At 41.6% G+C, this 25,553-nt stretch overlaps 1 protein-coding gene across 2 annotated transcripts in view; it reads left to right on the top strand.

Annotated features, from left to right (window-relative positions):
* The window catches only part of ca10a (carbonic anhydrase Xa), a 319,433-nt gene that overhangs the window by 143,602 nt on the left and 150,278 nt on the right, over positions 1 to 25,553 (top strand). For both annotated transcript variants that reach the window (XM_034707132.1, XM_034707131.1), the window contains exon 3: positions 933 to 1,075. In XM_034707132.1, the coding sequence (XP_034563023.1) occupies positions 933 to 1,075 (143 nt within the window). The remainder of the gene's footprint in view (positions 1 to 932; positions 1,076 to 25,553) is intronic.

Below are 25,553 nucleotides of genomic sequence, written 5' to 3'. Positions count from 1 at the left end.
TTACATCCTGTAGAAACTTAAAAACAATTCATCATCCACAGACTGTGGATGCTTTTAAAAAACATTTAAAGACCTTCCTCTTTAAAGAGGCTTTGAACTGATTTTAAGTACTGCTTTTAAAAGTTTGTTTTTACTGTGTGCCTGTAGCACTTTGAGATTTCTAGAAATGAAAAGTGCGTTATAAATAAAATGTATTATTATTATTATTATTATCTGGTTTTCAAGAAACAAAATGTCATTTTAACGTCACTTTATTCATGTTTGGGCCAGGGGCATGTTGGCATGACAAATATTGTGTCCTATCAAATCAGTTTACTCATGATGGAGAGAGGGAGAAAAGTCAGTTTGCACCAACAACAACACCATGTCATCTGTCACTCTGGAGAAGCTTGTTGTGTCTGAAAACAGAACATGTTATATGAGTGTTAGTTATATTAGATGTGAGGGGTCATGGAGGATATTATGTTTGGGAAGAGGTGTTTACATTTTGCCTTTAGTTCTAAAATTTCAATCATTCTTCCAATTAAAGCTTTATCTACTGATTCATGTTTCATATTGATTAAAAATGTTAAATAATTAAATCCATGAAAACAACACACAAAGGTATGATGATGAAAACAATGAGGCCTTTACACTAAAAGTTATTTTTAGAGAAATTCTTGTAAATCAATTTGAAAGAAAGTCCAACTCTGAAAATAATTTAATTTAGGGGGGTATTGTAAGTTCATTCCTAAAGTCCGCCCCGTCAGCACCAGTTGAACTCTGCTAATTACATTTCTCCCACTGTGAGTGTGTCGAGTCTGAATTAAAATAAAATGCTGGAGCACAAACTCTGGCTGTCAGCTGTGTGACCTCCCGCTGGAGCTCGCTCCTATCTGCTCTGTGCAGATGTTCGCCCTTTTTGAACGCTCGCCCTGTCTTTTGTGTTGCAGTGCCGTCATTCTGGGGGCTGGTGAACTCGGCCTGGAACCTGTGCTCGGTTGGGAAGAGGCAGTCGCCTGTCAACATCGAGACCAGCCACATGATCTTTGACCCATTCCTCACGCCGATAAAGCTGAACACAGGTGGACGCAAGGTAAGGACGAATAAATCCTAGAAACGCCACCCTCTGCCGTTGCTGATGAGGGATGTTTTGGCTTTGTTGACTCTGTGTTTGCTGCTCGTTGCATCACTAAGATGTTGTGTTACACTGCTTGAGTGCTAGTTTCTATTGTGTTTGTTGTGTTTGGGTGCTATTGTACTTTGATAAGGTGTGTGTCCTTGATCGATGCTCTTGACTGCTGTTTGTGTTGGCAGACAATGCGAGTTATTTGTCCAAGGAACATCCTCCTGGAGATAACACACAGAACCATTCATCTATTCACAGATGCACAATGGATGTGTTCTGGTTCAAGAAAAGCTGTAACATTATCTTAAGGGCTTTATAGCTGAAATCCTGCAGCCTAACAGCGGATTAGTCAAGCATATTGTTGACTATTTTCTCCTTTACAGTGGTGCACCGAGTGAAGTGGATCTGTATCAGATCTGCTGTTTGCCATATGACAGCAGCTAATTAGGAAACCTTTGCAGATGGGCTGCGTTCAAAAGTGCACAGTTGCATGCTGGGATTAATGGTATGATTAGTTTATGGTTACATGCCAGCAGTGAACACAGCATTAGCCTGGGGCAGCGATGGAGCGTATAGGACACATTTCAGTTTACCACCTATAGTGCACTACTACGCCGTACATGCAAAAATAGACCCATGTTTTGCACATGGACTCTGCTGTGGACTTTTAATTTGAGGCGATTATTCATTGAGAATTAAATTCCGGCTCTCTACTAGAGAATAATAGAATTAGAAAGATAAAAACACTTGCTCTCATATTTTCTCTCCGGTATAGTTTCGGCTTTAAATGAAAATTAAATTTAACAATTGGTCTTCCTGTGAGGGCTCCCCTGCTGCTGCCTCAAGGACTGAGCTTTAAAGAGCAGCTACCCTGCAGTGTGTCCGGGGAGAGGACATCATTCATGGTGGTATAATTTTATTGCAATGCTGATGAATCCTGCAGAGTAGAATCAGTAGAGGCGAGGCAACTGTGTTACTCAAGGTTTCATCTCAAACAATAAAAGATGGATAATATGGACGTTTACTAAAACACAGAAAACAAGCTGCCTTTACATTCTCTTGCCAGGTGATGTTTTGCAGTTATAAAAGCAATCAGGTGCCCATCCCAATCTCCACCCTCCCAGACTTTAATGAGGCACGGGGAGTGTGTGAGTGTGTTAGTCTGTGAAGGCTTACGATGGTATTAAAATGAGGAATGTCACACACTATCTTGGCATCATGTTGCCTGGAAACAGGATGCCTCTTTTGACAGAAAGGACAACACTCAACTCCAGAATGTATCTGTGTGACTTCCATGTCTGTGTTTATATAGTTTAGCAAATGATCAAAACACAGAAAGCCATTAATGTTTAAAGACAAGACAATTGTTTCTTTGTGAATATGCAACTGAAATGCACCGGCAAGACTTCAAATATGGGTTAAAAAAACACAGCAGTGATGAACGACATGTAGCTACTTTTAGATAAATGTATCTGTGGGGTTTTGACTTCATGTCCTTACTTACTGTGTCTTCATTAAGCTCATATTTTGCTGAATACTATTTTTATAAAGAAAAAAAGATGGACAATTAGTCCAGAAAGGGTGTAATTTGGAAGTTAAAAGTCCACACAGAGCTCTCACACACTTAATGATCTCACTGTGGGATAGCACTGAATGCTGTTTCCTGACGTCTGTGAGTCACTGAGCACGGAGAATGAGACTCAGCGTCTCAGCAAATCTGAAGTACTGTAAAATGTGGCATATAAGTCGCACAGGCGTATAAGACCCCCTCTGTTTGTGGGCGCCTCAAAAGGCTTAACTGTCTACCTCTGTGAAGACTTCCTTTGATTTCAGCAATGTGCCGTTTCTATACGGTAGCATTATCTTGACACAGCACATACAGCTCCAGCACAGCGCATAGGGATCACTAAACTAATGAGGCTAACAACCAAAAGCCCAAAGACAAATGAAACAATTAGAACAAAGAATGAGTATGTAACCACAAAGCACTGAGAACTGAAGCTAAGTCTTTAAAAAATGATACTTATTCTGTAATGGGCTTCTTTTTAGGTTTCCTGCAGCACCTCCAACAATACGGACAAATCACACGAGATCACTGAGCACAACATGACTGTGTTTGAAATGGGACATTGTGAGAAGCTTGGATTAAACAAGGTTTAGATCTAAGGTAACATATACGTTTGCTGCCAAAACAGACCTTGTGGAGCAGAAAAGGTCTCTGCTGTAATGGGATCCCATTCTTAGACAAATAAAACCCCTTATGTGGGTCCATGCTCCTAAAACCAGTGGTTCTCAAAGTGAGGGTCAGGACCCCCTGGGCAGTCAACAGGAGAGAAAAAAAAATATTATTGTATTACTTAATTTATCAATCTATCCATCCATTATCTTGACCGCTTATCCTGTTTGGGGTCACAAGGGGTGGAGGCTATCCCAGCTGACATCAGGCGGCAGCTAGGGGACACCCTGGTCAGGTCACAAACCTATCATAAGGCAAACATGGAGAGACAGATAACCATTCACACACACACTCACACCTACGGGCAATTTAGAGTTACCAATTGACCTGGCAAGCATGTTTTTGGACTGTGGGAAGTAGTAGGAGTATATGGAGAACCGAAGACCATGCAAACTCCACACAGAAAGGCACCTTCTCCACTGGGGATTAGAACCAGAAACCTTCTTGCTGTGAGGCAACAGCGCGACCCACTGCACCACCATGCACCCCCTTCATTTATCCATTTATGTAAAGAAAGATTTTGTTGAACCTGACACATGACGGATCAACAAGGGCATCAATAGCAGCAGCTTAATGTACAGTAGTACAGGAACACTGCAACATGTGCACATGAGCAGGCCAGAAAACATAAAGGCTCAAGTGCGTCTGATAGTTATATATTCTATGTCCCATTACTGCTGCAGTCTGAACATGAAGATTATCTGTAATCTGCTTCCAGCCTTTTTTAAATGACTGTAGAATAATAGTGTGATTGTTTGGCTGTTTCGCTCTTTGTTGTGTTGTTGTAATGTCTATTTTTGGATTGGCCAGGCCACGTTTTACTTCCTGGACTGGGGATCACCAGTCTATGGCACCAGGATTCTGAGAGGAACAGGCTGAGAAGCTAGAGAACCTCTGCTCTAAATGCAGGCCTTTGATTTTGCAGCCCTGTACAAAGCGGTTCTTTAACATTTTTTCATATTTTGCCTTAGACATAAGAAGGTCTTGTAGTTATCTGTCGGTTAAACATTATCGTACTTTGTGGAATGACATTTGATAAATAGGTGACTCCAGATATATGAAGCCATATTTCCATATTCTTCAGGGTATTTATCATTGTCTCTGTCCCTAACAGTGATTTAATAAGTGAAATAAGTTGAAGACCAACATTTATTCTGATTTTCTTCCATTTCATGGAGAAGAAACTCTGGAGTTAAAATTATTTTTTCCCTCACTTGTGGATCACATTTTGGCGATGCTTTCAGACCTGCACACCCTCACAGAGTACGCTATTACAGTCCAACTTTCTCATTTATCCCTGAGAAAAGTTTCCAAAAGCCATTTTGGACTCTTTCTTTCTCTGCTGCTTTATCTCCAGCTCTCCTCCCTCTCGGCTCTCTCCCTCTCTGCAGCGGTCTAAATGTAATCTGTTGTGTCTCCATCTCTCTGAGCACCTGAGCTGTCAGCCGGTGAACACGAGGCGGGCTTCACCTTGTCAGTGCTGATTCATCCGCGCTCTGTCTCTGGCTGTTTGGCAGCCACTCAGCCTTGGCCAAACACGCTACAGAGAGAACGGTAAAGAGCTTCTGCTCGGGCTCGCCGCAGCTCAGCTCGCCACCTCGACACAGAAAGGGCTTAACTCTTGCTTTCTGCCCAGGGGGGAAGCAGAGGCAAAGATTAACCCTACCTAACCTTCTTCATGCAACACACACGCATTAAATCTGCATACTGAAGATGAACTCAGGCGCTAATAGATTTCTGTGCTGCCCTGTATTGTGGCTAATGAATAGTTAAGGCAAATTTAATTGACCTCCAAAGAGAAATTTTAATTAATGACGGGGCGACATGCAAGGCTGTGCTCGGCGGATTGAAGGAATCACAGTTATCAAAAAGGCTCTATTAATTGAATATTTACTCTGCCATAGATGAGCTGCAATTACTTGAAGAGATTTTAATGAATTTAATCACTTGGAGCTGTGGATGGAGGTGGAGAAAAAAAGTGAATTTGGAGTCCTCGCTCGCCCGTGAAGTGTTCCTTCACATTTCTGAATAGCGCTTATGAAACAGGATTATGTGTCTTTTGTCCTCATTTTCTGCTTTATTTTCAAACTAAACGCACAGGGAATCTATTAGCGCTGTGAATCTGTGGTGTTCTTTACATTTGGGGACGCAGGGCTCTCTCCTGCTTTTGTTCTCGCTCTTTGATGTCAGGTATGTGTGGGAAGCTTTGCCTGCGTCAGTGTCAGTCTGTGTATCCATAAAAAAAGGATATTTAGTGACGACATGCTTTAAAATAGGAGCCTAAGTCCAGCTTCAGTCCTGTTTTAAAGCTTTTAATCGTATACAAGAGCTAAACAAGCTTTGAATGTCTTTCTTACAAACTTCTGAACATCAGGGAGGATTTGCTGCTCCAGCTTCTGCCGCCTTTTTCTTCTGCTTCTATTCATGAAACGCATCTCCCTGTAAACTGCTGAGGAAATCTGACAAGCGCACATTCTAGTGCAGATATGTGTGAGTTTAGAGGCGCGCGTGCTTGTGTGTGTGCGTGTGTGTGTGTGTGTGTGCTACTGGCAGCCCTGAGTTTCCTAATTACAGGCAGTGTTATGTAGAACAACAAACAGCAGGCTCCTGGTGGCAGCTGTACTTCCACTCTGCACAGAAGAAGCTCATTCTTGGGTTTGCCCAGCTGGCCAACCAGCCCACCAATCAGACATCAGTCAGTCAGCCAGTCACTGAAGCTTGCTCTGCTTTAATATGGTGTGCACCAGCAGCTGTGAGTACCTGAGTTGAAGTTGTCAGCAGGCCAGTGCAGGTCCTGCTGTGAGTGTTGGGTGTTTTCCAGGCGGGCTCTCTGCAGATGTTTGCAGGTCGCTGAGGGGATCAAACATGTGCTCCTCCACACATGGATCACAGTTTTTTTTTTAGGCTTTAATTCACAGAGGCAGATGCACAGTACCCTCTGTCCACTGGGAGTTTCACCATGACTTCTTTTCACTTGTGGTGTTGCAGAGACTTAAAAAGAGGTGCACAGCAGTATATTCTTGGTCTAGTGGTTTACACCCATACCCCATACAGATGCTACAGTCCTCATTGCAGCGGTCACTAACAGCCATGACTCATTTTGGCATGTCTTCCCCAAGCAGCAACCTCCGGCCGCGAGAATTGAAGCAGAAGTTCTAAAACATGCAGTTCCACAAGTGTCCACTTGAGACTGGCTCCGGAAGTACCAGAAACCACATACACACCCTTTCAAAGAAGCCAATCTTTACAGCAGAAATAAACACACTTACAGCCTGGTACAAAAATGAGTGTAGTATGGGAGGTGATTTCTAGTAATAATTGGCACACACTGTAGAGGGTTGTATTTTTTTTTTTAAACTTGGTATTTTCGAAGATATTAAGCTTACAAGTTTTTTTGTTTCCGGGCGTTTTTGCCTTTATTGATAGGACAGCTGAACATAGACAGGAATTGTGTGGAGTAGAGTAGGGGAAGACGTGCAGCAAATAGTCACGGCCAGGAATTGAACCAGTGACCTCTGCGATGAGGACTATAGCCTCTGTATGTGGGGCGCTTAGAACGTTAGGCCACCAGCACCCCACACTTAACAGTTTTGCCCAAATAAGGACATGGCCGACTTGATTGACAGACGAGCACCCTGTAATAATGATAATAATAATAACAATAACAATGATAATAATAATGATAATTATAATAATAATTATAATAAAAATAATTATAATAATAATAAGAATAATAAGAATAATAAGAATAATAAGAATAATAAGAATAATAAGAATAATTTTATTTGTAGGGCACCTTTCAAAACCAGGTTAATTAAGTACTTTACATGGGCAGCAAAATGAAACAGGCAGATCATAAAAACACTCAAGTCAAGATAAAGAAATAAAACATATTTTAAAAGATATAAAAATTCCCTAAAAGAACTCTAAAGGAATACAATTCTATTAAAATATGTTTCTTAAGATGGTTAAAATAAAATAAAGTCAAATAGAATTCAGATGAAATCCGGGAAGGCTCTGCAATAAAAGTATGTTTTAAGAAGGGATTTAAAAGAGCTCACTGACTCAGCAGACCTGATCTCCTCGGGTAGATGGTTCCTGTAACTTGAACAAAGTTTGGTTATGTTCAGGAGTTCACCCGCCGCAGTTGGCTTCAAAACAAGGCTTCAGACACAGATTGGTGACGTCACAGATACTACGTCCTCTCACTGTCCCACCTCAACTCTGATAATCCGGTGCACACAGCACTTCAGGAGCACAACAGAGCTGTCAATCATGGTGTGATACCCCTCTTTATAGCATTCAATTAAAACTCATGTTGGAAAGTTTTAACTTCACTTTTGGGGAGCTTTCATGTCGCCCATGTAAAAACATGTGTACTGGTCACCTAAATTTAAACAGGGTTACATTTAAACTCCTGTCACAGCCAAGTCTTTGCGATCTATGCAAGAGAGCTAATGGTCGGACAAACACCCTGATCTCAGCTATAAGTGCATAACAAAAATGTAAATATATATAGTAATGGAAATAGTTTGTGTGGGCTGATGCTGCAAGGTCGTCTCAGTGTTTCAGAGCTTGCATGACAAACTGAAGTAAGTGTCATCTGACCGTCTGGGACCCGCTCTGACATGGCGAGGCGGGAGTCGACTGTAATGTCTGACCATGAAGCTGAGGGATTCTTCTTGTGTCTGCAGCCCACAGATAGTTGGACGTGTAACAGCAATGTTAGAGCCAGCATCCATGACAAGTCCATCTGTGGGCCTGAATCTCAATTACCCAACAGAAGAGGGAGAAAGACAGAAGAGAGGGGAGAAAAAGGAAGGAGGATCAGGGTACGGTGGCCCAGATGGCCTGGAGACATTGCTCAATGTGTCCTGTTGGCAAAGAAACCACAACCTCTTAAAAGTCAGGATTTTATAAACATTTCTGCTTCTACTTTTATAGAAAAGCAGTCCATCAAAGCAGATATTTTCACTAATACCACGCCACAACAAGCAGCTGATGGGGGACAGATGGTTGTTTTCAAGCTGTGGCATCTTTGCAGCGTACACAAGATGAGAAAGGTAATTACTCAGATTGATTACTCTCTCAAACTAAACTATAGATGTCCAGCATTTTGGTAAAGGGCATTTAGAGAACTTTATCTCTACAGAAAGTTTGGAACAATACGCCGACTGGTGACTTTCCATCACAACTTTTGAAGTCAAATTGCTTTTCTGACCTTTAATCTTCTGTGTGTTGAATTTTAAAACAAAAGAATTTGAGTTGGCAAAAATAAAATGTCACTTAAAGCCAGGAAGTGCCGATCTCTTTGACAGAATCAAGACAGCCACTGGGACAAAGTCAGGAAACTGGTGTTGCAATGTAGACATGATAAAGACGAAAAAGTGACTTTTATAGACATTTTAAGATGTGTTGTACAGAAACACTGAGTGAAACATGTTTAACTTGTTTTGTATTTATAAGTTATAAGCTATGTTGTTTTCACTCTCAGAAAAAGCTTCACGACTGATAACAAATAACTGTACTGTTCTTACGTCAGACTTCCAAAAGCTCTGTGTCCGGTCTGTCTCTGATTTGCTGTGGTACGGCTGCGTTTGCATCACCAAGCAAGACGGCCGGACAGCTGGAGTCATGTGAGCGAGGTTTTCCTGCACTGATCACTAAATCAAGGATTCTCCTCCTGGTCCTCTGAAAACCTCTGACCTGTTGACTCCAGGCCTGGCTCCACTCATCATGACGGTTTGTTGTTGTAGTTAAGTGAAATACTATCTGGTGATAACACAGAGTTTTATTCTGAAAATAAACCGGATGTTTTCATTTTCTTTTGGTGTCTGACTTCCTGTCCCACTCCATCTGCTCTGTTGAGATTGATGAGTCATGCTCTGGGTGTCTGCAAAAAGAAGTCTTATGTATCTGATCCGGAGGGCTCCAACCTGCCGGATCAGAGACGAAGCTGGGATGGTACACAAAGGATCCAGTGGAAGTTAACACATTGACTAGAATAGAAACCTATCAGAACCTTTGCCGTGATGGATCAGAGATGGACCAGACAACGGATCTGGTTACATTTAGTCATTAGACCTCCTATCTGGGGATTTCAGCTCGTAGTGAAACTCCTCAGATTAAAATTGATGCCTCTTCATGACCTCCACAAGCAAACAGGACCATCAAGAAGTAAATGGATATATTCTATTCAGACATTTTTGCTTCCTGTAACCTGTACTTTTGGGTCAGTGTCGGATGAGATGAGTCACAGCATGCTGCAGAAAAAGCCTTTGTTGGGGCGTTGGTGGCCTAGCGGTCTAAGTTCCCCTTATACAGAGGCCATAGCCCTCGTCGCAGAGGTCGTCAGTTCGATTCCCGTCCGCGACCATGTACTGCATGTCTTCCCTGACTCTCTACTCCCCATGTTTCCTGTCTCTCTTCAGCTGTCCTGTCAAAAAGGAAAAAATGCCCAAAAAACATAACTGAAAAAAATTGAAAAACTTTGTTACATGTTTCACGGTTAAGATTTGATGAAAGATTTGACTGTAAAAGAAAACAGAATGAGATTTTGTGTCAGAAAACACTAGTTAAACATCCTGCTTTGTCCACAGAGGGCGCCAAAATCTACACACAGGCACAACACTTCCTCGATTTTGTCAACCCCTACACTTAAAGTCCCCCAAAAGTTGATTGTACAACAAAATGTAACTTCTGATGTATCTTCTCAGCATTTTCTCATTTTGTAAATCCTCACAGACAGACAGACTTTTACACGCTGTCACTCAGTATGTGTTTGAATATTCTGCTTTTGGCTTCAACATGCTGCCTTCATGCTCTTTTGTGCTCACAGGTTGAGTTTCTGCTGTACTTGATGACTGGTGTGTCTGTGTGCAGAGAGTGTGTGTAGTTGCATGTGGCAGCATTATTCATGGAGAAGTGGGTCAAAGTTAGTTTTCCTCCTGTCTTTCAGCACAGTGAGGCAGAGGGGGACCAAGGCTCTGCGCAGTGTGATACACAAGACTGCCTCTGACTGTGCTTTATAAACGCCTCCCATGGCACTGATGGGAAAAAAAACAACAAGGGAAGACAGTCATAAGCTTCCCATGTGATTGCAACAAGGGAAATATTCCATTTATAAAAATCCAAACTCCATAAGGTTTTCTGATAACAAAGGTCAGGATATGTTTTGTAATCTTGATTGGATTCTGTCTCTTCTGCAGCGTCACTACAACACATCTCTCTCTATTTTACTTGGTTGGATCTCTTCTCTAATAGCTGGTAATAATCTCCCCAGGGACAGAGCTCTATGGTGTGGTGTGTTATGGGGTTTAGTGATTATACATACTTGAAGCCTTCTCTTCTTTTCCTTTTTTTTTGTTTACCTGGAATGTTTCTCATGTGGGAAATGTGGTTTGGGTTCAGTCGTGTCTGGTTTGTTCGACACTTTAAAACAGAAGGTGCTTGGTGTCCTTTAAATGACATCAAAAGGCTGAGTTGATGGGCTTCAGCTGTGATGTGATGAGAACGACGACGACGAGACTCAACCACCGATTGATACCCATGAGCTTTGGAGAACCAGTCCTCACCTTCCAAACCTAACCGGACCAAAATAAAAAAAAGAAACTTGACCTCATAGGTGAAGCCTGGGCTGGCAACTCACCAACATGCCGTCCAGAGCAACCCGGCAGACCGGCGTGCATTAATGAGAACCATATCCTGCATCTATGGTTCACTCTTCAGGTTAGGGCTAGAGTTAAACCTAAACTTATACCTCTACTCGGGCAGTCTGTAACATTAGCATCAGTGTGTTAACAGCAGAGCAGTGACAAGTTTTCCTTGTTTGAATAAAGTAATTATCAGTTGTGATGAAGAATGAACTTCAGATTGTATTTTTCATCATTAACAGTGAGCGGGGAAACGGCCTTAATGTCCTCAGACACAGAGGACTTCCTTACAGCTCTCTAACTGGGTCAGCAGCTCCGTGATAATTCCTCCAAATACGACCTGTGTGAGAAACATGGGTCCAATCTAACCAAATCAGGCTGCAATAATTGATGAAGTCAGGCCAGAGCCCGGTGGGACTCTGAGACTCTTTGTTGCTGATTAAGACGAATTATTTAACCTAACAAGGTTACCAGACTTCCTGGAACTTAAGACACGAGAGTCAGTAATTAAAGTGTGGTTACTGTCGGGTCTGTCACACCTACAATCCTGAACACACACGCACACGCGCACCTGCACGCGCACGCGCACCTGCACGCGCACACGCACAAACACACACACACACACACACACACACACACACACACACACACACACACACACACACACACACACACACACACACACACACACACACACATATATATAGGTGAGGCTAGGAAGATGCAGTCTTCTCAGACTGGCAGACAAAATAGTGGCATGATTAAGATACAGAGTTAAGAAGTAACAGTGCGAGTGAGACTACATCTCCCATAGTGTTTCTGTTTTCTGACTCAGATAGCTTTTCAGAAGTTGAGCTGTTGTAATGATCAAGTTGAGAGGAAGTGTCCACACGAGCTACATTTTCCAACAAGTAAGGTGCATCATAGAAGGATGCCCTGCTGCAGTCTAAAATCAAACCATTGAGGATCAGCTGATGACCCCACCTGATGCACATCCTTATGTTATCAACCAGTGTGATCTCCAAGGCTTTCAGCTCAATGACGGCTCTGGTTATGGACGTACCTTTGATCTGTTTGTCAATAACACACTCTTGAAAGTGATTTTACACTAAAGTGGCCCTGGTGCTGGTTCTGGGTTGGTGCTACTGCTAGTTCAGAGTTGGTTTAGAACCTCCTATAATCCAGCTGGCAAGGGCCACAAGAGATCCACGTCATGATAACCCAGCCCCTGATGTAAGCGGTTCTTTCTTCTAGCCCAGCAAAGTGTTGGTGCTACTCTGGAACTTGTTTTTCAGGTTTAGGCCCAGTTCTTAGATTGTTCCAGATTAGGCACTGGCACAAAACTAGTCCTGGAACTGACTTGGTGGAAAAGGGGGATTTGAGGACCACAGTATGATTTTTCTGATGGTTCTTTTTGGCCTTGCCATATTCATCTTCAGACATTACACCATGTGTGACGCCATATTTCAGTTCAGTGACAGCTGTTTTAAGTCTCTGCTGGATTCTTTCCACATAATGTTTAGTCCTCATCGCTGATTCTGGAGCAAGATTTGCAAAAAAACTTGCGTTATCAGTTTATGAAGGAAGAGAACCATGTTCATATCTATGTTATTCAGACTTTAATTGGGACACCAGAGCTCACATCATGACACTGGGGCTGTGACGGGTAACGTAAATCTGAGGTTACAAATTTTAGTCAGCGTTACGTTACAGTTCATAATCTGACGTAGCTACAAATCAACACATGACCTCACTCTGCATCCTGATAAAAGTTATCTGAATAAAGAAAAGTAGTGCTAAAAAGAACATCTTTATTCATTAATTTACAAATGACATCTTTACCACAGAGGGTGATGGTGCTCATGGGAAATGTAGTCTTCATCTCTGATAAGCACTACAGATTGTCTAAACATTTCACCAGAATCAACACTACATGAAAAGTCCTCACAGAGGCTTTAAGAGAAAATAAAAGCACACAAGCTTGTATCAGTAAATCAAAAGCATCTCTGTATTTGCTGCTTTGTGATGTCAGGTCTGATATTCATCTTCCAGTTGTGTCATTTCTATCATGGAGCTGAATAAACTGACCTTTAAATGCTCATGAATTGTATATCTTGTTTGACAAACACTGTGGTGTTTCTAATCTGTGTCCGCTCACACCTGTGTGGGGCTCACATTGCTGTCATTTGAATCTACATGTTTTTCACCACTGATCTCCCATCCATCACTGCAGCTGACGGCCAGCCAGGGGCCTCTGCTCATATATCCGTCAGCGGGGACAAGATGGATGAGAGTCCACCTTCTCCATAACTCCCATCCTCCTCTTACACACTCCCTTCTTTTCTCTCTCTCCATAATCTGATACTCTCATCAGTCATTTCACCTCCGCCTCACACCCTAATGGTGGAGTAATGATGGACCTGTTTATATGGGCCCTGTGTTTCAGACAGCACAGATACATAATTGAGACTCATTTTCCCCAATGGCATCTGATTATGTTTGAATACTGCTCTGCGTTTTTCTGAGAAAGCAGATATAAGCCAACACATGGCATGAATCACTATCCAGCATTGAAAAGACAGACAGACAGCTCCTCCACCTTCTGGTCACACTTTTGTCTGGGTAACTTGTCTGTTCATTTCCCAGCACCTGCACACAGGCTTTGAGTCAATGTTTACTTAAATCAACACATTTAGAATATCAAATTAATTCAATTGCTGTTTGCCAAAACCAGTTTGACATTTTGTTAATGCCAGCCTGCAGGGGAATAGAAGTCACAATCATTACAGTCAACTCAGAGGATGTTTTCATGTGTGTAAGCTGGCTGAAATAAAGGCAGGAATAAGAGCCTTATTGGGGAACATTTAAAGTTCTTCACACCTTATTGGGCATTCTTTCTTTAACATATACTTAAGTCTGTATTCAGATAACTTTTAGTGTCAGCCCTGATAGGTTGTTTTGAAGTGTCTGTTTTCTTCCTTTTTTAAAGCTCATGTGAAGAACTTTTAGCTCATGTCAATGCTGGTGCCCCTTGTGTACAAAGTAGTGTACATCTCCATTAAATGTGAAAATAGATTGTTGATAGAGTATCTCCCCCTGCTTGTTTACAATAGTTAACTTCATTAATCTTTGGAAATCTTCTATAGAAAATGTAAAAAAAACCAAATCTGTTTCTGTGGCATGAAATTATTCACTTTGACTGAAACCCACCCCCTGGTAGTTGTTTCAGACATTCAAAGTAATTGTTTAACAGTCCTCCATCTTAAGGCTAATGGTCCGGTTTGCTTTAGGCGTCAGAATTATTTTCAATCTTTTTCATAACCAGATACAAACTCCTCACTGGAGCTTTAAACGATGTTTGGTAAGTTCTTCGGGAATCAACTAGCTTCCCTTTTTTTCTTTTGTAGAATAAGTTGGTCTAAAACATATATTTGGTTAACTTTAGGGAAAATAACTTTGTAAAATTTAGCATGCAGCTCATATAACTCAGAAAAACTTGAACACAAATCACCAACATGAAATTTCAGTGATATATTCGTCTTTTTTCACTTTAACTGACTCTCCAAATCTAAGTTGAAGGGGAGCTTATGGTGTACATGGTCTGTATAAAACATGGATATAGAATCAGTGACGTCAGCCTTTTTTTTTCTAAAGAGGTGTTGAAGCCAAAGGGTGGTGGTCTTCATATTGGAAATGTTAACTCCAACTAACATTAAGCTTCTCTAGAAAATGCTAAAGACGTGGAACTAAGGCGTCAACCTAACCACCTGACCATTGTTATAAACAACAATGGGTTGGTTACTGTATAAAAAATAATCACTTCGGTATAGCTGTTTGGAATTGAAAAAAAAGAGTTAGAGACCAAAGCCGCTTTTCGTACTTGGCTGTTCACGTGCTTAAATCCTCTGAAACAATGAACTTAAAAAAAGTTGACCATGATGTTTTGTACTTTGCTTCTCGAGACATACTCTAGTGGACACTAAATGAACTGCAGCTTTTGTCACTTAAACATTGGCTTCATTTTTCAGCACTGGAGGTTGTTGCTTGGTGGCAGCTGATCGATGCCATACTGAAAGTCAGTGTTTAACAGCTTGGTCACTAGTTTATGTTTGTTGCCTGGACTTATGACTTCAGGTAACACAATGGGACCCAACCTGGACCTCTTAAGACTCTGTGCCAAACCTGGGCAGGGATTGGTTTATACAGTTGATTTATTAGATGTTACTTCCCTTCAGTCCATAACATTCAGTAATGCTGAAAGCTCTTACCCACCACATGTTCCTGTGAGCATAGTCATATTAGTTTGATGAAGCGCCTTCATACATATATGAACAATCACACACAAACAAGTCCTTTCTGAACACATAACAATATCCGAAGTCTTTCAAACAGGGTCACCTTTGTCTTCCATACAGTCCTTAGGAGCTCATCTCTTCCTACACAGTTGCATTAAGCGATACTGATGACATAATGATGCATTTGGAAATGCTATCGGAGCTGTAGGGATGCACTTAAGGGACTGACACACTGCCGGAAGGGTATTAAATATGAACGCTGCTGTATTGCTAAAAATAATGACATTCCCATTTACAACATAAAATATCGACACTGGGGTCAGGTCTGAGGACACACACAGCTCTTACAGGCATTAGCGGCTCATTGTAATTGTTGTGTTCATGTCACTTTAAAGGTTTCAGGACATTTGAAAAAAAACATTTTGATCAGGAAGTCAAAGCAGACGGCCTGCGGAGGTTTGGACTGTGAGTGAAAGGTGAAAAGAAAAATAGAGGTTGTTTGCTTTACATGTAAAAACGCCTCCTCCTCCTCCGCTTCTCCCTCTCCCTCTTTGTCAGTCTTTATTTTCCATTTTTTAGAATAATTACTGGATCTCGACAGGCTCTCTGTGTGTCTCTATCAGCCGCGGCTCCTGTGCTGTCTTAGTGGATGGATGTTTTTTTTCCATCCTCTCTATCAGTTCAATAGTTTTCCATTTTATAAGGTTAGCGCTGACGTAGATTGAAATACATTGCAGCAGCTCTCCAAATCCAATTGCGTGTGTCCATCTTTTTCAGCCCTCATGCTCAGGCAGAAAGGGATTCATAATGTCTGAAGCTTTTATCTCTGCCGAGTTTTACCATAACTGAAATGCTACGTGTTACGCCTCTCTAAATGCACATCCACTCGGCGTGTTATCTACCTTCCCTTTCTCTTCATCCAGTCCACCTGACTTCCCCCGCTCCCTCGAGGCGCTCTCGGCTTAGCGAGGAACAAAATATGTAAAATTGGAGACCGGCTTTTACAGTTCTGGTTTTTGACATTTTGTACCAGGCCTAACAAGCTCTTTTTGCTATCAGAATTACTTCACCATGCATGTCAAGTTGAATATTTATTCAACAAGACGTCGCAGACAATAAAGTGAAGCAGCAGCTCGGAGCTCTTCCTCGTGGATGGACTGTTGTGCTAAATGGAGCTGTGTTTTGTCATTGTGTGGCCTTTTCAGGGCAGGAGAGCAATACTCAGCTTGATTAAGATGTAGATAACTGCTGCACTAATCAGCACTCTTTCCTCACCTTCCTCCCCCTCTCCTCCTCCTTTTCTCCCGCTCCATCCTTGTTCGTTCTAATGATGCCCAACCTGAACTTCTCCTCTCCCCTCCTCTTTCATTTGAGCCCGGGCCATTATGGCAGACAGTGAGTTAATGAACAGCAAATGGGAGAGGAGAATAGTATTAATCATCTCTGGGCTGCCGTGTGCTCTATTATCACTCAGCTCCTTTCATCTCGGTGTAACCTTTCTGCTCCCTCCACCTCATCTTCTGCTCCCTCCACCTCGTCTTCTGCTCCCTCCACCTCGCCTCTGCTCATTGCCTGATGCCTCTGAGTGCTTTCAGGTTCCCTCAGGTTAAAGGATGTTTCTGGAACATTAAGAAACGTTTACCTGGAAAAGAAGGAAAGCTGATGAGATATCTTGGGATGTCTGGAAATATGGAGCGATGCCACGATTACTCTCTTAACAGGATAAACCGTAATGTGAAGTACTTTTTTTTTTTTCAGTTTTCGATAAAACCAGACTGATCATATCTGTAGATAAGGCTTTCATAATAAAGCTGCAGAATGAAATAATTCATAGTTTTCAGTCATGTGACCAGCACAGAAGCATGAAGGGCAAAAAAGAGTGTAGTAAAATGATGGCCTCCATTGAACGCTCTGTGGAGCTGCAGCACGGGTTGTTAATCGTCCATCTCTTTAGAGTAAGGCATATTTATATCACCTGGCAAGTCATTGCCAGAACTACAAGTTGGTGATATTTACATCTATTTAAACAAGGATACTTATCTTTACACCGCCGCCGGGATGGAAGCCTATAAAAGTACAGACAGCTTAGCCTAGCCTTCAGTCGCCCGCCCATGTAGCTGGCAACCCAGGCTCGATTCAAGCCTGCTGCCCCTTTCCCACACGTCAATCCCCCACTCTCTCGCCAAGTTTCCTGCTATTTCTATCTAAATAAAGGTGTAAAAGATACAAAGATATAAATTTTAAGAAAGTACAGACAGTTAAATGTAATTTGGATCCGGTTGGGTCAGTAATGCTGCAGTTTGAGGGGTGTGCGTTAGCTGGTTTGCTTGCAGTGTCAACAAGTTACCGCTGGAATTGTCTACATCGGTCCACGCACACCGACCATGTCAGAATGAGGATAACATCAACTAAACATACATGATATAAAATACTGTGTTTACTTCAGCTAATCATTAATGAAATGTTTGCTCCAAGACGTGAGGACTTTGATCCTTGTTTTGTTCCCTCAGCAGGGACAGCATGATTTTCTTTCTCAGATTGGATTCTTAAGAAACACAACTCCTTGTCAGCTTGCGCACATAACTGAACAACTGTCAGGCATTTTTTAAAGATTTTAAACATGTAGTTGGCAGCAGAGTCTGGTCATTTTGATGTAGCCTGTAGCAGCAGGAAGCCTTTTTTGCCCTCCAGATGGGCGATTCCTAAAGTGTGTGACGTCGCGTGAAAATTCTGAATACTCATCATGGAGATTAAAGATGAGCTGGCTACAAAATAAAAATCCTGCAGTTGGGCCGTACCTTTTCCTCAGCATGCAAAGTTTTACAAATTGGAAGTAGAATTTAAAATATAACCATTCTCCTGTTTTCACTTTTTCTGTGCTTTATTGCTTTTTAAAGTCATGAAATTCTGCATATCTGATGTTGGCACCCTTTTGTTTTTGGACTTGAAAGCAGGTTTCATTCATTATTAACAAACAAGAGACTTGTTTGTATAATTTAACTTTTGCAGGCCTTCAAAACACTTTGTAAATTTTTGCTTTATCTCTCAACTCTTTGCTCTAATGGACTAAAACATGCAACTCAGTGAGCGGCAACCAGGATTTCATTTCCAGATGTGGCCTTGATTGTCGTGACTATGGGGCACTACACAGGATAATAAAACGATCCATTTACAGGGATGAGAGTCCTAAAACATTTTGTCTTCCGGATCGGGCTATAATCGTGCTTATAATGTGTAGTCTGACCTTGGCATGAGAGCTGATCAGCAAAATAATTTCTATAAAGTTAAGGCCTAAATGTAGAGGATCATCTTTAAAATGCTGAGATATAAAACAGATGTAGTTCAGAGTTGGAGCTGTGAGGTTTTTTTATGACACACTCGCAGCTGAGAGCGGAGCAGACTTACAATCAATAACCAAGGATGTTGGCTGTCTGGGAGGGCCGCTCTCACTCTCATCACCAAGGTCCTTCAGAGCCGAATTTAATGCTCACACCTCTGTGTGTGTGTCTGCATGAATGTGTGTGCATGAGTCAAACCTGCTCACCCCTCCATGTGTGTGAATGTAGCCCGCCGGCTCTCCATCTCTGGGCCGGGGAGGTGAAGGACGGGGTCGGGGAAAGAGCGAGGGGCCTCAGGATGGACGTGATCCTGCTGCTAATGATGCAGAAGCAGACTCAGACCGGCCTGAAATCGACGGTCCTGTCCTGCTCCAGCTCCAGCTCCTATCCTCAGTTAGCCTGAAATCTATCATCCATAGATCCTCAGGAATATAAAGTCGTCTGTGGAGTCTCTCTTGTAAACCTTTCTCTCACACACTTTCTTCTTAATCTGACCAACAACTTTTACTTAAAGCAAAAGACACCTACGTTTTGACTCATTACTTACTGCATGAACTCTCTTTGATGGATTTTCTTTTTAATGCTCTCCCCACCTGTTTCTGTCTGTAGCTTAGATGTCCTGTTTTGTGTTTTACATATTTTAAGATTGTGTGCTCTGCCCTAATTGTTCTCATCACTGCCTGATTTTCCTCCCTGCTGTCTGGTTTGCTACACTTCCTGGTCTTTGTATTCCATTGTTTCTGCGGCAAATTAAATAATTAGAGAAAAGGTTTAGTGTGTTTTTTTTTTATCTGTCTTTGTCCCTTTATTTATCTTTTAAGTCTAGGATATTGTGCAAATTTAAAATGTCAATCTTTCAGTCCAGTTGGCATAAATGCATAATTTTGATTGCAGACAGACTCCAGAGAAAACAGAGGTAATTGTTTGTGTCAGTTTGTCTTTCATCCAGTACCTAGCTTTCCAGCATTTTGGACTTCCTGTCTTCTTTACCCTGCTTGTTTTTGGACTTTTATTTCTATCATTGTCTCTTTATCTCTTTGCCTGCTCTTGACTGGTCTAGAGGACACTAGACTTTAGAAATGATTATGGGCTGAGCTTATAGAGATATGGTAGAAGTAGAGAGAGGATAGTTTCTCCCAGTGGCTAACTGTAGTGGCTTACGTCCAACAGTGTCTGTTGTGAAAATAATTCACCTTCAAGTCAGCAAATACTGCTTTTTGATAACAGATGTCCAACCACACTATCTATCTCCTCTGAAATGTCCTTACCTGTTGCCTCGCTCACAGTTGTTCCAGTAATCAGAAGAGCATGGCTATAGAAGAGCGTGTATCTAACACAAAAGCATTGTTCCTGTGATAAACGCCAAAGTTTCTATCACCTACCTACAGGCAGGAAATCAAAGGCTACGTCCACTCTATACAGATGCACTGCATAAGCATGCCAGACCAGCAGGTGGCGATGATTTGTATTCAGTCTGTCACATCAAACACTACAGAAGGACATTCTTCGCATGCATATTAAGCATCTTTTTGAGAGTATTAATTATAAACAGCATTCTTCAAGCTGTGCACAGAGGGGCAAATTAAAAACTGTTGAGTGTATCATCTATTCCCCTGTGTAATGATTGAGAAAAGCAAGGTTTCCCTCCAAACCTGCAATTAAACCTCACTGTACCGAGCAGATATAGTTATAGTTACAGTAGTAAACAAACATGTAGCCCACCAACTTAGCCTATGTGCAATACTTAGAAACAACAAATGCCGTGCTCACGTACGCCAGTGTATCCCAAAACTTACATTTTTGCCGTGTAAAAAAAGCAAAACTGATTTTTCACAAATCTCCACCTTGGAAGCTGTTTTTTAAAAATCTGTATTTCCAGTGACTGAAACTCTGTTTACGTGTGGATGTAAGACCAAAATACAGAGACATCACTGCTATCCACATGTGGACAGACGTCATCAGGTAACGTTATTTCAGGTGTGTGTGGGGTGATGACAGGACATCAGCTCTGTGTTGTCTGTACAATATAAAATGTAATGTTGAGGTCATTTATGTTGAAGTGAAGGACAACAGTAGCAAAAAAATGTTTTAAGTCCAGCTATCTGTGTGGAGAAAAATATAATTTGGTGCACTTCAAAAAGTTAAAGCTAAAATACATGAACACAAATCCAAACAGTGTTAGTAACCAAATTCATTAACAAATAAATTAAGTTGATGACAATGAGGTGGACCTTTATGACTTTAAAACTACTGACAAATCTCAGAGCTTTGCAGGTTGTTCTTTGTCTTGCCCTCTGTAGCAATGTAGTAAGTAGCTAAGCATGCTAATGTACGCTACCTGAGGACTTTTCTTCACATCATCCTCCCATCACTCAAAAGTAGAAGACAGATAGATGATCACATTACCTGCTTGAGGTGTGACGGATGATGTTCCCACATTTTTAATCTCTGAATCATTGTTATATCAGAGTTGTTGTCTTATTGCTACGGAAAACACCAGGTCTGTGTTCACACATCAGAAGGCACACCCATAATTCATGCAAGATATCACAGGGGCTAGGACTAAGTTAGATGTCCCTAGCTTTTTTTAACTATCATGTAAGCCATTGTTTTGTTTTTATCCATGGATTTGTGGATCAAACAGTCTGCATTTGGGTCCATTTTTCTGTTTCTTTTTTTGTAGCATACTGGATAATAATTATGTTTTTGGGGGGTTTTAGTCCCGTCATCTAAGTCTGGCTGCTTTTTTACTGCCAACTCATCAATTACAGCGGCTTGGTCTGAGGTTTTGAAGCTTTAAAAAAATGATGCTGTAAGGTTAGCAAACAGGACTCCCATCCTGGAGACAGGCTTGATTCCCCTGTTAAACCACTGTTACCTAACGTACATTAGTTACACAACTAAATTGCATACCTACGTCATAAAAAATAAAGTGCTTACATGACACATGACAAAAAGGGTTATTGATTAGAGTAAGTTATGTCACTACCAAAGAAAAAAATCTTTTTACATCACCAAGCAGTACTTGTTGTTGCCTTAACACAACAGTTTGCAATGTCAGTCACACGTTTATAATCTTTGAAAGTCCAAACTTATAAAATATGAAATCTTTCCAGCTAGAACCACAGAAATGACGCCTGTGGAAAGTTGTTGATCATTTCTTGAGTTGGACCCAAATTGCTTTAAAAATGGTGCAGAAGTAGAGGCGGAAAAACACCAACATTGCAAGGGCTCCAGAAAAACTCACAGTATACAGTACACATATGATCCAGTATTTCACCATGAACAGGAGGTAACTGTTGCTGCAGTCGTGATGACAACATCATGTCTCTGAGTTTTGAATACTATTCCTACCATTCTCTTGCCTTTCTGTGTGCCCTTGTTGTTGAAGCAGTCCAAGGTAAAGTGGCTGGCACAAACAAATAAGTACCAGCAGTAGCCAGCAAGTTGTTGTATAATATAAAAGCCATCACTGTTTTCTTTGGTCCTGCGGTGCTGGGACAGAATATAAGCATTTGTGTTGGTTGTAGCATCCAACAACGGAGCAGTGGCGTGTCTTGCTGTGACCTTTGACATATCTACTGTCAAACCACAATAACAGAGGATGAATTGCTGGAGGAGTGGGAGTGGTTTTGCATGGCTATGCTTGTCACTCCTGTTGTTAAGTCACTGCAGGAGCAAATTTATATCACCTCATAGAAGCTGTGTTTTCTCAGCAGGTGTGCTGCAAATACAATGCAGAGGCTTTTTCTCTTCCACATCCTCAGGGTTGCTCTGCTGGAGGATGACAATAGTATGTGTTCAAAGGCGTTGAATGTGGGACCTGGGATTCTGTATGTTAATGTTTCAGTTGCTTCATTTGTTGTGTTCTTAAGGACAGGTGGTATTTCAGCATAATGTTGCAAATTCTTTCAGATGTCAGCAGCATTTATGCAGATAAAGACACTCTGCTGCAGTTAATCTTTCTCCGTTTAAATTGAACACAAGGACCATGCTGCGTTCAGAGTGCTTTTCATCCCTGCCAGCAGAGGAACACATGGACAGCAGGTGATCAGTGTTGAAAAGACGCAAAGATTCTCCCCTCTTTAAAATGTTGTTTGTGTACAAATTGCAAAAGAAGGTGCACAAACACTCATTAAACACATGTTGGAATGAAAGGTGGTGTTACCTTGAGTCTGTTTCTTACCACCTGCTGACATCAGAAACAATCTGGGATTGTGCTGCTGTCGCCTCCTCCTGTGAGACACGCAGAGGAGTGTGGTGCAGACGTGTATCACTAATGACAAATGAAGGACAGGAAGCTGTTCACTCCACCCGCTCCTCCTCTGCATCATACCTTCAATCTCCTGTAACAAAATGGAGGTTATTTTTCCGTCAAGGTTTTGTCACTGTCAGAGTTCTCCCTCCCACATTTATGTCGCCTGCATTTTTATATCAGCGACACAAAGTGCATAAGTAGTCCTTTGAGAGGTAAACAGCTCGAGGAAGCATTCATTATATTCTGGTGACAGGAATTCATTTCACATGTGAGGAAATTCAGGCTTAAAGCTATCGTGGGCAAAAAGCAGACATTTGCCAAAAGCTGTTTTGCTTTCAGTGCTGTACTTCATGTGCAGGGAGCGTCTCCCTGTGCAGTACAGTGCATGTGAAGTGTCAGCAGTTTGCAGAGTATACAGTCCCCCTCTATAAAGGAAGGCTTGAAGATCACAGGGAGGCTGGCTGCTCTTGATGTTTGCTTAGTTCTGCCCTTTTTCTGTTTTTCCTTCAGCTCTGCATCGTACAGTTCACTGCAGTCCTATCCCACTTCAGCAGCTGAGGAGACTCGGCTCTGGAGTACGCCTTTGACGTGGTCACACTGTTACAGCATGCATGTCTTCATTTGTGAATAAGGATTGTAGACTTTAACTAGCTGCTGTTATTTTCTGATGACATAAAAAGCACACATTTTCTCTCCCATTCATTGCATTCACACAGAAGATCATTGATAGGCTTTTATTGTTTGATGGTGAAACTCAGACAATTTAATTTGAAAACTATGATGTCAAGTAGTTTATCCCAGTATAAAACAGCAGAGATATCAGAGATGAGCGCCATGAGAGCTTTTTCTGAGAAACACAGAAACACAGTGTTTCTGAACTTGTCTACAAAATATGTATCCATATGTGCTCTTTGATACATTGAGCACTGTTAAGCAACATTAAGAAAAACACAGAATAATGAAGCTGCAGCTTTGAGGAGGGAACAGAAGTAATAATAATACATCTTGATAACACTGGCAGTGTTTTAATTTATCTGGATGTGTTAGTTCATGCGTGGAGATCTTTTATTAACCAGGCGGTTGTTCTTCCAACTGACTTACAAGATTAAAGTTTACACACATCATTTAGTTTAGCTATCCCATGAATAATTTGGGGGAAACATGAATGGAGAAACCAACAACTCTCATACCAAGGACTGACTCCACAACACCAAGGAGACATTCTTCATTCCTCTACTTTTATAATTCCACACTCATTTGTCTCCTTAGAGTTGACTTTTTTAAATAAGTAAAGAGTGAAGCAGTATTCATTAAAAAAACATCGTATTATATGTTGTTGTCTGTTTTTGAATCTGCAAGGTTAAAGACTGAAGATGTAATCCCTGAGCCCTTCATGTTACCATTCAATCTGGGAAAAACTGTGATACCAACCAAGGTTCCAGACTACATCTCTTCTCTGATTTTCAGAAGAGGTTGATTTTGTAAAAAATGCCTTAAACTCCTGTAGTCTGAGAAAAGGCTAACGGCCAAATTCCACTGGATCTGTGTCTGGTCCATCTCAGATCTATCACAGCACCAAATCCAATAGGTTTCTATTCCAGTTAATGTGTTAACTTCTGCCAGATTTGCTCCATTGCATTCCGGCTGCGTTTTTGATCCGGCATGCCATAGCCCTCCGAATCAGATACACAATTCTTCTATTTTTGCCGGATGCCGGAGCACGACACATCAATCTCAACAGAGCAGATGGAGCAGGACAGGAAGTCAGGCACCAAAACAAAATGAAAACATCTGGTTGATTTTCAGAATAAAACACTCTCACCAGATCGTATTTCACTGAACTACAACAACAAACCATCATGATGAGCGGAGCCAGGCCTGGAGTCAACAGGTCAGAGGTTTTCAGAGGACCATAAAGACAACATGGATGAGGAGAGGAGGAGGAGAATCCTTGATTCAGTATTTACCACGGGAAAACCTCAGTCACATGACTCTCACTGTTCAGCGGTCCTGCACAGTGCTGCGTTGTGAAAACGCAACCAGTGGGTGTTGACCATAGACTGTATAACTAATAGAAGTAGTATCTGTGACGTCACCATTCTGTTTCTGAACTGCAGATTTTAACACTTCCGCATTGGCTTCAATTCTCGCAGGCGGAGGCTGCCGCTTTTATCAGAGCAGAAGGAGAGAACCATTTGAGATGAAAGGGGAGTTAAAACTTTGCATTTGGGGAAACCAGTGTTTTCTTTGGGCATGAGTATACAACTGAAAACTATTGGCCAAACTGCCGGCTTCATTCGGTCTGATTGTGTTGTAGATAGCTGTCCTGAACTCAGTGACTACTCTCGGTTGTGCAATGGTATTACAATGAAGACATTATGTCTCAAACTGCAAAACGTTGTAGGCTGGGGCTGCAATCTTAGCAGAAATTAGTCTTTGAAGTTGCATGAATGGGGCTGAGATCAGGCATGTCAGGGAGGCTGTCAGGTGTGAACACATCAGAACTAATTTCAGCTTACATTAGCTCTCAGCAACATATGATCCGTTCACTCCGTACACTCGGCACCATTCAGGGAGAATTTAACATGACGCATACAGAAAATGTACAAAAGGAAGAGACCGACACACGGACCGCCAGAACATTACACCGCTTTGCTGGATTATCG

Source organism: Notolabrus celidotus, chromosome 18, assembly GCF_009762535.1.
Source record: "Notolabrus celidotus isolate fNotCel1 chromosome 18, fNotCel1.pri, whole genome shotgun sequence".
Lineage (NCBI taxonomy): Eukaryota > Metazoa > Chordata > Actinopteri > Labriformes > Labridae > Notolabrus > Notolabrus celidotus.
Note: the sequence above shows the minus strand (reverse complement) of the source record. Positions and strands in the feature narration are given on the sequence as shown.